The sequence below is a fragment of the Dendrobates tinctorius genome, unplaced genomic scaffold, assembly GCF_039654945.1.
Source record: "Dendrobates tinctorius isolate UK_male_01 unplaced genomic scaffold, ASM3965494v1 ptg000139l, whole genome shotgun sequence".
Lineage (NCBI taxonomy): Eukaryota > Metazoa > Chordata > Amphibia > Anura > Dendrobatidae > Dendrobates > Dendrobates tinctorius.
The window spans coordinates 10,440,462-10,455,720 of NW_027361807.1; the positions used below are offsets into that span (position 1 = coordinate 10,440,462).

Below are 15,259 nucleotides of genomic sequence, written 5' to 3' on the forward strand. Positions count from 1 at the left end.
TACATTAAAACATGGTAGCCATAAAATGTGATCTGGCACATTATAAAATGGGCAACCCTACATTCATTAATTCTTACATTCCCTCTCCCAGCTGGCCTGTGCTGTATGTACAAATGACCTCCTCCTCTTTCTGTGCAGTCTTCATCACATGATTGCCCATTGCATCAATAGCAGAACTATTGGTCAATGTTTTGCCCCATAAGACACATGTGGAGAAGGTAGTAGACCCATCTCTGTTAGGTGTGTCCAAAAGAGACTGCAGAATTATTTACAAACTTGTCCACTTAAAAGGTTATTCTTGACTACTATCTTGAGGATAAAAGTCAAGAAAAACTTTGCTTCCTGCTTGTTATTGGGTGGGGCGCTCCTGAAGATTGGGAATTCAGACCATCAGTAAAGGCCCCGTTACATTTAGCGATGCACCAGCGATCCCGACCACGATATGACCCGGTCAGGATCGCTGGTGCACCACTAAATGGTCGCTAGTGAGCTGCCAAACAGGCAGATCTCACTAGCGATGCAGCAGCGGTCGGCGGTCTTACTCACCTGTCAGACGTGGCGAGGGTGAACGTCAACCGCCCGCGTCCACGGCTCGCTCGTCGGCGCCAGCAGGAAGCCAACGACGAGAAATGGACCAGGCCGATCTCGCGCGATCACCATTAACCAGCAGGGGAGCCGGTCGGAGGTGAGTATCACACGTAGCGATATCGCTAGTGATATCACTGCTGCGTCACAAAATCGATGACACTTTAGTGATATTGCTAACGATATTGCTATGTGTAACAGGCACCTATGATTGAGCGCTGGGGTACTGAAGCTAGCTAGATCAAGCTGTCCAGCCAGGTTCACAGCAGTGCTTGCTCCATACCTAGGAATCCGACAAACTCTGACTATAACTGTGGCAGGTAACCAGATGATAGAGATTTTTTCATAATAATAGTTAAATTGCAAAGTTTCTTTTTTTTTTAGAAGCACTTTGCAATTTTAACCAATGTTGATCATGAAGTAACCCTTATGAGGTCAAGAAGATAAAAAATATCCTAGCATATGATAATTTTCCTAATACCAACAACAGCATACAAGAATAAAATAGGATTGACTAGTGAATAACTGCAAATTCTTCTTTTGAAATCCTGAACAAATATTTTTTGCAGTAAATAGAAGAAAGAAGATTTCATTTACAAGTTTATTGTCAGACATAATAAGCAAAAATATTAGTTTCTTATTACTGGAAATATTGAGCAATAATAACGAGCCATACCTTGTTAATACGATCAAAGGTGTCTTTCAGTTGAAGATGCTTTCCAGCTTTACTTGCCAAGTCCATCCATTTGCCTTTCAGCCATTTTACAACTGGTTTACGAAGAAGATCTTTTGCCTCTACTTTTGCAACAAACTTTATATCGCCACCTTTATTAAAATGTACAACATGCGTCTGTTTATATTGTGCACTGTATACGGTATGTAATCGTTTTATTCTTTGCTACATTGTTATTGGGCACTTGCAGTCTGTGTCCATTATTTTAATCTTACTTGAACTAGCATACAGTGTTTCTCCTAAATTCAGACAGAGTCTTTTATAAGTTTTTGCTCCAAAAGATGGGCTTATTTTTTCCACATTTATTCTTGAACGAAAAATCAACATTTATTCAAATATAACCATGTCATCACACACACACTGCACATACACATGTACTGTATATACAGACATTGAACATACACATGTATACACACACACTGCACATACACACAGGCTTGGACTGGCCCACAATAGAACAGGAGTATACTCCGGTGGTCTCCTGTGCAATAGTGGGCCACCATCCTCTTATATGAGCAGTACTGGGCACAATATACTTGAATCACTATTTAGGCTGTGTGCACACGATGCAGATTTGCAGCGGTTCCGCAGCGGATTTTACAGCGCAGAAACGTTGCATATCCGCATTGTGATGTACAGTAGCCTTTAAATCAATGTAAAAAAAAAAACGCTGTGCAGATGCTGCGGATTTTTCCACGCGGTTTTCCCGTGGTACAAAATCCGCAGCATGTTACTTGTTTTGTGCGGTTTTCCATCTCCCCTGTCACCAAATCCGCAGGGGGAAAACCGCGATGGAAAACCGCAAAAAAACCGCAGGAAAAATGGAAGAAATCCGCAGGAAAAATGCAGGTCATTTGACCTGCGGATTTCTTCCATTCTGCGCGGAAAAATCCGCAGGGCCAAAAAGTACGTGTGCACTCAGCCTTACAGACACAGGCAGCATCTTATTCATATAACAATCTGCACAGTTCATGATTATATAAATTTGTGATTGAGGATAAACTTGAGATTACATTTGCATGTAACAGAAAAGTGGGGTCCAGGAGATGGTTATTGGTGGACCCTTGGCACCCCAGTTCTACACTGCATACACATGTATACACACACATGTAACTATGCACACACCGCATATGTGCATATCAACCTGTCTCCATTTCAGTTCCTCTAGACTCCTACAGTTAAAGGACCTTTGTTGACATCATGGTCATGTGACCTGTCACCCCTTGTCAAACGCCAGTTTTGACTGTAACTAGGGCTGTAACAAATCCAGAAAATCACCTTGTCTGAGTTAGCAAGATTTATTTTGCACATTATGGTGGAAAATAAGTATTTGGTCATTAACAAAAGTTTATCTCAATATTTTGTTATATAGCCTTTGTTGGCCATGAAAGAGGTCAAATATTTTCTGCAAGTCTTCACAAGGTTGATACACACTGTTGGTTGTATGTTGGCCCATTCCTCCATGAAGATCTCCTCTAGAGCAGTGATGTTTTGGGCCTGTCGCTGGGCAACACGGATTTTCAAATCCCTCCAAAAGTTTTCTATGGGTTTGAGATCTGGAGTCTGGCTAGGCCACTCCAGGACCTTCATATGCTTCTTATGAAGCCACTCCTTCATTGCCCTGGCAGTGTGCTTGGGATCATTATTATGCTGAAAGACCCATCCATGTTTCATCTTCAATACCCTTGCTGATGGAAGGAGGTTTGCTCTCAAAATCTCACGATACATGGCCCCATTCATTCTTTCATGTACACGGATCAGTCATCCTGGTCCCTTTGCAGAGAAACAGCCCCAAAGGATGATGTTGCCACCCCCATGCTTCACAGTAGATATGGTGTTCTTTGGATGCAAGTCAGCATTCTGTCTTCTCCAAACATGATGAGTTTTGTTTCTACTAAACAGTTCTATTTTGGTTTCATCAGACCATATGACATTCTCCCAATTTTCTTCTGGATAATCCAAATGCTCTCTAGCAAACTTCAGACAGGTCCGGACATGTACTGGCTTAAGCAGGGGGACACATCTGGCACTGCAGGATCTGTCCCTGGCGGCGTAGTGTGTTACTGATGGTAGCCTTTGTTACGGTAGTCCCAGCTCTATGAAGGTCAATAACTAGGTCCCCCCGTGTGGTTCTGAGATTTTTGTTCACTGTTCCTGTGATCATTTTTATTCTACAGGGTGAAATCTTGCGTGGAGCCCCAGATCAAGGGAGATTATCAGTGGTCTTGTATGTCTTTCATTTTCTTATTATTGCTCCTACAATTGATATCATCACAACAAGCTGCTTGCCTATTGCAGATTCAGTCTTCCCAGCCTGGTGCAGGGCTACAATTTTGTTTCTGGTGTCCTTCGACAGCTCTTACGTCTTCACCATTGTGGAGTTTGGAGTGTGACTGTTTGAGGTTGTGGACAGGTGTCTTTTATACTGATAACAAGTTGACATTACTACAGGTAATGAGTGGCGCACAGAAGAGCCTCTTAAAGAAGAAGTTACAGGTCTGTGAGAGCCAGAAATCTTGCATGTTTTTAGGTGACCAAATACTTAGTTTCCACCATAATTTGAAAAATAAATCTTGCCAAATCCGACAAGATGATTTTCTTGATTTGTTTTCTCATTTTGACTATCATAGTTGTCATCTACCTATGATGTTAATTACAGGCCTCTCTCATCTTTTTAAGTTGGAGAACTTGGACAATTGGTAGCTGACTAAATACTTTTTTCCTCACTGTATAATTCAAGTATATTCAAAAAATTCTGCAAAATCATGCAAGGGCTTAATTTCAGGGTATTCTGATTTTAGGGGAAGTACGGTACTTATAAACCCTCTTTCATGTCCGTACTATGTTCAAGTAAAGACTAAAGTTTACATCTAAAGTCATGAATAGTTTATATTTCATATAATGTTTATATAACTAGTTTTGTACTGTTCCATTTCTTTTGGGAATGGCCAGTGCAAGGAATGGCTAGTGTGGGCTCGACACAGGCACCTGCAGCAAAAATTGTCAAACAACCACATACAGGTATGTGAGAAAGTGAAGAGCTGACTTCCTGGGATACACAGAGTTGATTTATTTATATATTTCTCAGTTTTATTATAATACAATATGAATGAGAATTAAAAGGAGAAAAGAGATTATGGTAGGAGCTTCATGGAGAATACAACCTCAATTCTAAAATACTTGGGAAGCTGTGTAAAATATAAACAAAACAAGAATACAATGATTTGGAAATCTCTTCTAGCCATATTTTATTCACAACAGAACACAGATCAGAAGGTGAAAGTCAGACATTTTAAATTTCATTTGAATGTGAATGATGTTTTGTTCCTGATATGATTCTGTGGCGCCCCTGAGGGTTCAGTCGCCACAGAGGTACTGCACCTCCCCCTGAGGTGTAGTATCCCACTCCCCAGGTAAGATGGTAACACCTGACAAGACTCCAGCACCTACACCCTGCACAGACACCCTAGAACAGCAGAGCACCCTTTATGGCGGCTGCTTTGGTTGATGAAGGGTGCTGGGTGGTGAGTGGAGCTTAGATGACACTAAGAGGGGAAAGCTGACAGGAAGTTAGGTCAGTTCCCCTGAGGGGGAAGGAGGGAAAGGACATACAGTAGATGCAGCTGCCTCCTGTGAGCTGGAGCTGCTAGCAGGGAAGAGAGAAAGGAAAGATCAGTTGTTCGGAAGGACGATAGAAAAGTACCGAACGCGAGGAGGAGAGAGAACTGGGATCGGAGAAAATGTAGAGCCCTTTCCTAAGTTTAATGCGCCAAAGGCCGGGCGCCGGGATCCGAGGCTGTGTGATACTAATGATCCTACAGCAGAAACCGGAGGAATAGAAGTTGTGACCACTTTATTCCTACCCAAGACTTGACGGCACAGCAGCAACGTGTGTGAGAGCCGGGACATGATTGTAAGGAGTCCCCGAAGTAGGCTACAGCTGCCTGCCCTGCGAGTGGAGTTCTAAGGAACAGCAAGAAAGAGGAACTTGAGTGTAATTCATAGCTACAAGTACTTCAGATTAGCGCTAGTAAGGAGATGTTCAGAAAAGGCACATTTGGAAGGGAGTGCTGGAAGGGTTAATCCATCTGCCTGTGAATTGGCTGAACCGCGGACCTGGAGGACATAGCACTGAAGCGGGAATCTGTCTATGCCAGAAACATGAGTAAAGTATTGGAACTTCATTCAGCTGTGTCATTGCCTTCTTCCTGTGCCAACCTACTCAGCACTGCTACATCTCTGTGCCTAAGACTACACCATCTACCTCAAAAAATACTTCTACTGCCCTGGGACTACAGCTCTGCCTGTGGAGAGCTACTACATCTTTGCTGCACCACACCATTTGTCCCAGAGGATCTGCACTGCAGCACTGGTCACCTCTGACCAGATACCACAGGTGGCTTCATGAACTACCTACATATAAACTTTATTCCATTCCACCTATTTCTCATGGTCACTGCCGCCACGACGCTTCCCTTTTAAGACACCAGCCCAGTACCGAGTAATCCCCACAGCCCTGGGGGTGACCCAATTCCTTATAAGAACAATTGTAATTCCCTGTGAGCTGCAGTAATAACTAACGGTTACAAGATGTCACAATCTAGAAAGCAGGTGAAAGGTGAAGTTTGCCCAGTAACACAGCAGTCATAGAGGCAGTGTTGAGGTTAACAGGCAGCCCAGAGTGGGGGGGGAATTGAGGATTATTTCCAAGTTAAGGAAGTGACGAGTTAGTTGAGAGAAGCATCTGGTAGCAGTCGCAGGTCAGAGGCTGCTAGGGACAACGTGGGCCTAATATTCGGGGCATTGGATTGCCAGAGAACTGCTCCACACGAGTCCCCTTGCAGGCCTGGGAACCTCGAGATAGACGTCGGGGGCACCTCCTTCTGCAAAGCTGCAGGAGATATTGGACTCAAGCTCTCAGAGGCAGAGTGAGATGGAATCCAAATATACTGCTACAAGTAGAGAAGATTACCTAGGGCTAGAGAAGATAGTAAAAGGGATGCTCTACCTATACTGAATACCAGGGCTGAAGTTGTGTCCGGTACCTGTGGGAAAGATGCCACACCTTTGGGCCTTATCCTCTACATCTGTCATGCTGGGCGAGGGAGAAGTTAGGTGCACAACAGGAAGAGTACAGGGGAGCCCAAACACTAGGAAAGGGGGGAGTGAAGACCCCTAGGCAGAACTGACAACACCTTGTCTACCCTAAATAGGTTCCGCACCTATTGCCGCTCATGAACCCAATCTCTGACTGCTCCTAACGATAGGGCCTGGATAAGGAGTGAACGGGGTTAGTGCTAATCAGCCCCCACTACCACTAAAGACAAAGCAGGAAGACAAACGAGGGATAAACTTAAGACGACATAAGACAGCTCATGCCAGCAATCCTCTAAGAGGCTCCAAGAAGAAACAAGTCACCTCTTAGCACTTCCATCAGACAGAGATAAATAGAGCTAACCCCAGCACCTTGCTGACTGGACTCAGGGTATTTAAACATCCAGCAAGGGTGTGTCAATAAGCAGCAAAAGGTGAAGGTCACTGCTAGGTCCTAAAAGGAGAAAGATATCACTCCATACAGAGACGAAAATCAAGAAGGTGCTTGCAAAGCCAAGCGCCATGACCTTCTACAGACGGATCTAAAATGACTGTCTGTCGCACCTGGCAAACCCGTGACAACGTCTGACTGTAAATACTATAAATGTTGCCATTTGCCAAGTAAAACTTCAATTGTTTTTATGGAATTCGTATCCTCTGGAGTTATTACTGCCAAGGTTCCAGAAGAGGAATGCCTGCAGACCAGAAGTAAGTGTGATGCACTCCACACACAGTAGTACACCAGGACTGGGACACTTGGTGTCTGTAGGATGCCGGAGGGAGTGGGGACAGTAGCTCGCCCACGACTACCTCACCTGATCATCTTACAATATCTTAAAAGGATTCAGAGGTTCTGGCGAAATCCTGTTTTCTTTACATTTTACACTGCGTCCCAACTTTTTAGTAATTTGGATTTTGCAATAATACAATAAATGAAACCTATTACAGTTCAATAATTACTAAAACCACCTACATTTGTTTAAAACATATCTCTTATATACTCATGCCCTCATTGTACTCGCTGATTTCCTACCTTGTTGTTTAGCAGTATGATATAGACAAATGATCAGGTGTTTGTTCACACTGGCCTATTTTGCATGCATACCAACTTATACTCCAGTTCATTTTTTTTTGGTTAAGTAAAAAAACTCAGGTTTTATAGTTACCATTCAATATACAGTATTTTGAAAAAGTATTCATATCCCGTGAACTTTTCCACATTTTTTACATTATACCCTCATACTTAAATGTATTTTTCTTGGATTTTATGTGATATACCAACACAAAGGAGGAAGTATTGGTGAAGTCTAAAGGAAATGATACATGGTTTTCTATATATTTTAAAAATGCAAATCTGAAAATTGTGATAAACAGAAGTTTTTTTTACTTACATCATAATGGGCCCATAGGAAATGCATTTTAATACAAGGAAAAAATAACTCGTGAAATATTTTTTGTGTTATATATATTAATCAAAGAGAATACAAACATTTGATAACTACTTACCCACACTCACTGTTCCACTGTTTGGTTTATCAATAAATAAAGTTGATTTGTCCCTCTTGTCTGCATCATCTGGTTGTCCATCTCCAAGAGACCAAGCTATGCAAAATTAACAAAGTAATAAGTTGTTAATAATTGACTTGGGAACATAGAATTTGTATCCAATAGCCATTACTATCACTGTCAATCAAGATAATAACTGAGAATACTGCTGGAAAAAAGCAGATTCAAATGAAAATTATCTTCAAGGTGTAATTTTTCTTTCTATTGAAGTGGAAAAAATATCTGCAAACTCAATCAAAAAAGTTATGTATTATTTTCCAGTTAATGCAGTTTCCCTGTTGCATACAAATGATGACCATTAGAACGTAAACATACCGGTTGGTCTGTCGACCATAGTAAGGCTTGAATATTTACTATTGAATACTAGTCTATAGTAAGGACACTGCTAGAAAACCATCTGGCATCTCCCTGAAGTCTATCAATCAAAATTGAAAATAGGCGTAAAACCTGAAAAAGTCTTCTATGTGTGCTAGCAAATAAACTGCTTTTATTCTACAACATTTCATTTTGGCTAAACTTTCCTTTTTAAGAATGTAATTATTGTATCAGACAATTTCATTTGCTAACACTGAAATAAATTTTTATGGGAATCTGTCACCCTTTTTTTCGACTATTTGCTGCCGGCACCGACATCAGGGGCTTATCTACAGCATTCTAGATTATACTTACCGAGGGCGGGTCGCGGTCCGGTCCGGCGCCTCCCATCTTCACACAATGCCATCCTCTTCTTTCCTTCCTGTAATGGCTCCGGCGCAGGCGCACTGCTCTGCCCTGTTGAGGGCAGAGCAGAATACTGAAGTGCTCAGGCGCCGGCAGAGCAGTGCACCTGTGCAGGAGCCACGACAGGAAGAAAAGAAGAGGACGGCATCGTATGAAGATGGGAGGCGCCGGATCGGACCGCAACACCCATCAGCCCGAACCGCCCCCCCGGGTGAGTATAATCTAACTTGTTTTTCTTATCTTTCAGGTTACATCAGGGGCTTATCTACAGCATTACAGAATACTGTAGATAAGCCCCTGATGTCGGTGCCGGCAGCAAATAGTCAAAAAAAAGGGTGACAGATTCCCTTTAAACAGCTCAGAATTACACTATATGCACCAAATTTATCACAGAGGCTCATGATGGATGATAAATTTGGGGCATATTTATACACTTTTGCATAACTTTATACCTCCTCTTAATTTGATCAATTTAGATCAAATTGTCACCAAATTCTGGAGCAAAGTGATGACTCCTAAGGGACTGTTTACATGGACCGACCAGTAGTACAATAAGTAAACTCTTATCTACTGGCAACCGTTTTGATACCTGTTTACACAGGCAGACAAAAGTAAACGATTCACACTGAGAAATCTATACTATACTACATAGGCTGCCATAGTTCTCGGTAATATGATTCCTGTTTACAAAGGATGATGCACCGCCATGAACAATGATTCTGTTGAGCTGCATAAATAATAATTTCACCCGATGAATGAGCAGTTCTTCATTTATCGGGTGATCGGCAACCATTTTATACAGCAAGATAATTGTAAAACGAGCGTTTTTAGCAACGCTCGTTCACGGTTATCTTATAGTATAAATGCAGCTTTGGTCGCACAGTCACCACAAAGAATTCCCTTCCATGCAAAGCCGTATCTCCTGTCAAACTGACAACAAAAAGTGTTTAAAATGCAGTGAATTTAAAGGCTTTTATGCCAGACTTGTGGCTCACTTTAAGTTACAATTATGGCCCTTTTTGAATGTTAAATATACTCCAATGACTATAGTTGCCCTACGTTCTAGCTAATAGGTCTTGAAGAGGGACTTTCTTTTTTTTCCTTAGGTTTATTCAAATGGATATTTGAAAATTGGTTTTCCAAAGATGAAAACATCTTTCTGATAGGAAGTTTGACACTCACCTATGTAAACTTTTACAAAGTAGTTTGTGTACTGTTTGTAATAGATTTTGCGTATATTTTGCTTGAATGACTTGTAAAGTAGAAGTTCTATATGGTGTGAAGATACCATGGTGACTTACCAGAGCCTTTCCGGTCTGAAGAACGAGAATCTGGAAAAAACATTGGTTGGTAGTGATAAAAATGAATATTAAGTAATAGAAAGTGCTGAAATGGAAGTTTAAATTGTATCAAGCATATGTAGATACGTCCATCAAAGTTCTGTATGATAACCAGAAACGGATTTACAATGTTATTAATAATCATGCCATTATTTAAGAGGAATTAAACACTATCTGTACTATATTTGTTTACATAATTTCAAGGGGTTATTTAAGATGGAGGATCCATGGATGCTGTTGTAAGGAGATGGACCAGACCACAGGTACCTGCAACTAGGAAGGCTGCATCCGCTGTTCCCAGGGGAAGCCTGAGTGAGAAGAACCTTCCCCTGCTGCAGGAGGGAAGGAGGAGAGAGACGGAGATTTCTGCTGACAGGAGGGGGCGGGGAGAACCTAGAAAGAGTGCGCAGCCACAGGAGTTTAAGAAAAAAAAGCGCGCAAAAGAGGAGAGTTTGGTGCCAGGTCAGAGCAGCGTGCAGTGGGGTCACTGAGGCTGCGCGGAGTCCCCAGCTGACTGGAGGTGAACTGACAGAGTGGGAAAAAGTTCAGAAACTTTCCCTCGCTTATTAGTTCATCTCCGGTCATCCGAGGGCGCCTACACAGACATGATTTCATTCATTCTGCAGTGGTTTACAGCAGGGCCGGTAGCATTAGCACCAGTCCCTGTTGTAAACTAGTTAACCCCTTGTGATGGATTGCAGTGGGGGACCTGACTGAACAGAGGAAAGGTATGGATATTGTTGTTTTTTTTTATTTTTTTTTCACTACAACAAGGCATTCTGTTGAATTAGCAGAATAATAAATTTTGCCAAAAACTTTGTGTGATTATTTCATTAAAAGAATTTTTAATTAAAGTGTCTTTTTTTAAACCTTTAATACTATAGGATTAATAATGGTTAAGTGTCTTATTGACACATCTCCATTATTAACCCGGCTTAATGTCACCTTTCAATAGCAAGGTGACATTAACCCATTATTATTAACCCATGAGCCACCACTAAAGGCAATGGGAATAGAGAGGCTAAGTGCCAGAAAAGGCGCATCTTATAGATGCGCCTTTTCTGGGGTGACAGGGGGCAGATTTTTTTAGCTGGGGGGGGGAGCAAAAGTAAGGGTCCCTCTCTAGGCTATTAACATCTGCCCTCACACACTGTCTTTCCCTCTCTGGTGGAGAAATTACCGTGGGAGCCCACGCAATTTTTTTCAACGAATTTACCCGTTAATTTAACACCTACATGTCCAAAATTTTACACAAATACCCTAATCTAATTATTAGTCAAAGACATATAAAAAACGAAATGAAATGAAATGGTTTACTGTATGTAAACCATGTGTCATTTCATGTCGGGCTTTGTATTGATTTTACAGAAGCTGGCAATTGATGTAGCGGCTATTATGCTATGTAGAACCCTATGAACTATAAATATATATATATATATACACAGTGGTAGTTCAGTGCCAACAGCTGTCTGTGACAGCTGAGAGGCATGACAACGGGTGCAGGGACCCATGCCATAGGTCCCCGCACCCAGATCACTGTGATCGGTCAGTCAATCTGACTGACCGATCACATCAGGATTGTGCAGGAGATGCTGAAATATCAGCACCTCCTGCCCGTTCAGTGCAGGAGCTCAGCACTGCCAGTGACTGAGCTTCTGCACTAACAGCCAGGAGCAGTGTCCACGCTGCCCCTGGCTGTTAACCCATTAATTGCTGCAAACGAGCGTGATCGCTGAGTTCAGGAGTGAGGCAGAGGGACGGGTGCTCCCTCTGCCTTCAGATCGGCATCCCCTCGACATCATCACTGGGCCCAATTGTTGTCATGACGACTCCCTGGTCAAGCTATGGAAAGCCTCTGAGACCATGCTCACAGCATGGTGTCAGAAGCTTTCAGCATAGGTACAATGCACTGCAATCCTGGAGCATTGCAATGTATTATACCTTCAATCAAAGTAAAAAAAAAGAAAGTCCCATAAAGGGACTAGGTAAAAAAGAAAACTTTTTAGAAAATATGTAAAAAAAATTTAAATAATAATAATGATAATATAAAATCCACTAATAAATACACATTTTTATGTAAAAAAAATTAAACAAAAAAGTACACGTTTGGTATTGCTGCGTCAGTAAAAATCCGATCAATAAAAGTGTCAAACTAGTTAACCCCTTCAGTGAACACCGTAAAAAAACACAAAAAAGTATCAAATTATGCTTTATCATCATACCGCTAGGAAAAAGTGGAATAAAACACGATCAAATAGACAAATGTAAATAGAAATAGTATCACTAAAAACTCCATCTTTTTCCCCCAAAAACAAGCCTCATACAGCTCCATCAGCAGAAAAATAAAAAAGTTATAGCTCTCAAAATAAAGCAATGCCAAAATAATAATTTTTTCTATAAAAGTGTTTATTGTGTGAAAACGGCAAATCATAAAAAAGATATGAATGAGGTATTGCTGTAATCATAGTGACCCAAAGAATAATGCTGCCTTACCAATTTTACCACACGTGAGAAAAAAAAAAATTCTGAATTGTTGGTTTTTGTTCATTCTGCCTCCACAAAAATTGGAATAGAAAGCGATCAAAAAAGTCATGTGCCCGAAAATGGTACCAATAAAAAAGTCAGCTTGTCCCGTAAAAAGCAAGCCCTCACATGACTCTGTCGGCCGAAATATGGGAAAATTATAGCTCTCAAAATGTGGTGATGCAAAAACTTCTTACAAAAAAGCATCTTTTAGTGTGTCACACAAGCTAAACATAAAAAAAGGATATAAATCTGGTATCTCTGTAAATCGCACTGACCCGAAGAATAAATTCGCTTAATCACTTATATCGCACAAGGAACGGTGTAAAAAATAAATTCTTCACCTTTTGTGGATTTGTTCATTCTGCCTCCCAAAGATTGCAGTAAGGCGATCACAGTGGTTTACCCCAACATATTGGGTATCGGCATACTCAGGACAAATTGCACAACAATTTTTGGGGTCCAACTTCTCATGTTACTCTTGGAAAAATAAAAAATTGGGGGCAAAAAGATAATTTTTGTGGAAAAAATATTTTTTATTTTCATGGCTCAATGTTGATGCACTAGGGGGTTAAAAGTCCTCACCACACATCTAGATAGTTTCCTCAGGGAGTTTAGTTTCCAATATGGTGTCACATGTGGGGGATTTTTCACTGTTTAGGCACATCAGGGACTCTCCAAATGCAACATGGTGTCTGACCTCAATTCCATCCAATTTTGCGTTGAAAAAGTAAAACGGCACTACTTCCTTTATAGGGTCTGCCATGCGCCCAAACAGTGGTTAACCCCTACATATGGGGTATCAGCATACTCAGAACAAATTGCACAACAACTTTTAAGGTCCAGTTTTTTCTGTTACCCTTGGGAAAATAAAAAATTGGGGGCAAAAACATCATTTTTGTGGGAAAATATGATTTTTATATTTTCACGGCTCTACGTTATTAACTTCAGTGAAGAACTTAGGGGTTCAAAGTGCTCAGCACACAGCCAGATAAGTTCCTTGGAGGGTCTAGTTTCCAAAATGGGGTCACTTATGGGGGTTTCCACTGTTTAGGTACATCAGGGGCTCTCCAAACGTGACATGGCGTCCGCTCTCGATTCCATCCAATTTTACATTCAAAACCTCAAATGGTGCTCCTTCCCTTCCGAGCCCTGTCTTGCGCCTAAAGAGTGGTCTTCCTCCACACATTGCATATCGGTGTACTCAGGAAAAATTGCACAACAAATATTGTGGCTCATTTTCTCCTGATACCCTTGACAAAATAAAATAAATTGTGTGCGAAGTAAAAAAATTTTGAAAAAAAGTTAAATGTTCATTTTTTCCTTCCACATTGCTTCAATTCTTGTGAAGCACCTGAAGGGTTAATAAACTTTTTGAATGTGGTTTTGAGAACCTTGAGGGGTGCAGCTTTTAGAATGGTGTCACTTTTGGGTATTTTCAGTCATATTGACTCCTCAAAGTGACTTAAAATGTGATTTGGTTCCTAAGAAATGGTTTTGTAAATTTTATTGAAAAAATGAGAAATCGAATGTCAAATTTTAACCCTTAAAACTTCCTAACAAAAAAATTATGTTTCCAAAATTGTGCTGATGTAAAGTAGACATGAGAATTGTTATCTATTAACTATTTTGTGACATAACGCTCTGATTTAGGGGCGTAAAAATTAAAAGTTTGAAAATTGTGACATTTTCAAACTTTTTGCCAAATTTACATTTTTTTCAGAAATAAACACAAGAAATTTTGAAGGAATTTTACTACTGTCATAAAGTACAATATGTCACGAAAAAACAGTCTCAAAATCAGTGGGATATGTTGAAGCGTTCCAGAGTTATAACCACATAAAGTGACAGTGGTCAGATTTCAAAATTAAAGCCTGGTCATTAACCTACAAAGTTGCTTGGTCCTTAAGGGGTTAAGTTCTCTTGGGGACCTGCTAAGTGATATCTGTAAGTAGTAACACATTATAGAAATTGTATATCAGGTAAAAGGAATATTTCCAAAAGGCAGATGGAAAAGTTAATTAATGAATGTTCTGGCTCTTAGCAACTGTTCATACAAATCTGACTAGATAGGATGTGCCATAACAGGGACCATATTTCCTGCTGTTCTAATGGGAGATTTACGTAACACAGCTTTAATCCTTTCTCTAGTGCACTCGGGTGTTAATACCTTGGATCTAAACTTCCTTAGGCATCACATGTTTTCCATAGGCATGTTTGTCTCTTAATGTTTTTACAGTACATGTCCTCAAACAACACCATTTTAATACTAAAGGACATGGCATACAATCTGTCTCATCACAATCATTTTTTTCTAATTTAACAAATAAGAAAAGCATAAAGCAAATGCCTTTCTAATGAGTATTGTAAGTTTGTGAAAAAAAAAGTCAATTAAATCACAAGGCAAGAAAGTCCTGGACATGAAGAAATCTGTACCAGCTGAGGCTGGAAATATACTTTAATATCTATTGTTCAGACTCATATTTTACAGATAGTGAACTTCCCTTACACAGTAAGGTTGGCCAAGTGATCATGTGGAAGACAGTAGCAAGCCACTGCCACACAACTCTTTCAAAGGCTTATCTAACTTGAGAACAAAATGATCGGGCAACACTTATACTCACCTCCAGTGCCAGCGCTGTTCTAGTGGCGTCAGCACTCATTCTCCTTGGGCTCGCGTTACATTGTTATGTCATGC

The 15,259-nt window shown here is 40.7% G+C and overlaps 1 protein-coding gene across 5 annotated transcripts in view; it reads right to left on the reverse strand.

Moving 5' to 3' along the window:
- The window catches only part of MYBPC1 (myosin binding protein C1), a 221,529-nt gene that overhangs the window by 110,572 nt on the left and 95,698 nt on the right, over window positions 1-15,259 (reverse strand). For 4 of the 5 annotated variants that reach the window (XM_073545016.1, XM_073545014.1, XM_073545011.1 and 1 more), the window contains exons 6-8: window positions 10,000-10,029; window positions 7,919-8,014; window positions 1,262-1,410 (exon numbers count right to left, since the gene is read on the reverse strand). In XM_073545016.1, coding sequence (XP_073401117.1) covers window positions 1,262-1,410; window positions 7,919-8,014; window positions 10,000-10,029 — 275 coding nt within the window. The remainder of the gene's footprint in view (window positions 1-1,261; window positions 1,411-7,918; window positions 8,015-9,999; window positions 10,030-15,259) is intronic. The other variant, XM_073545015.1, reaches the window with a different exon arrangement.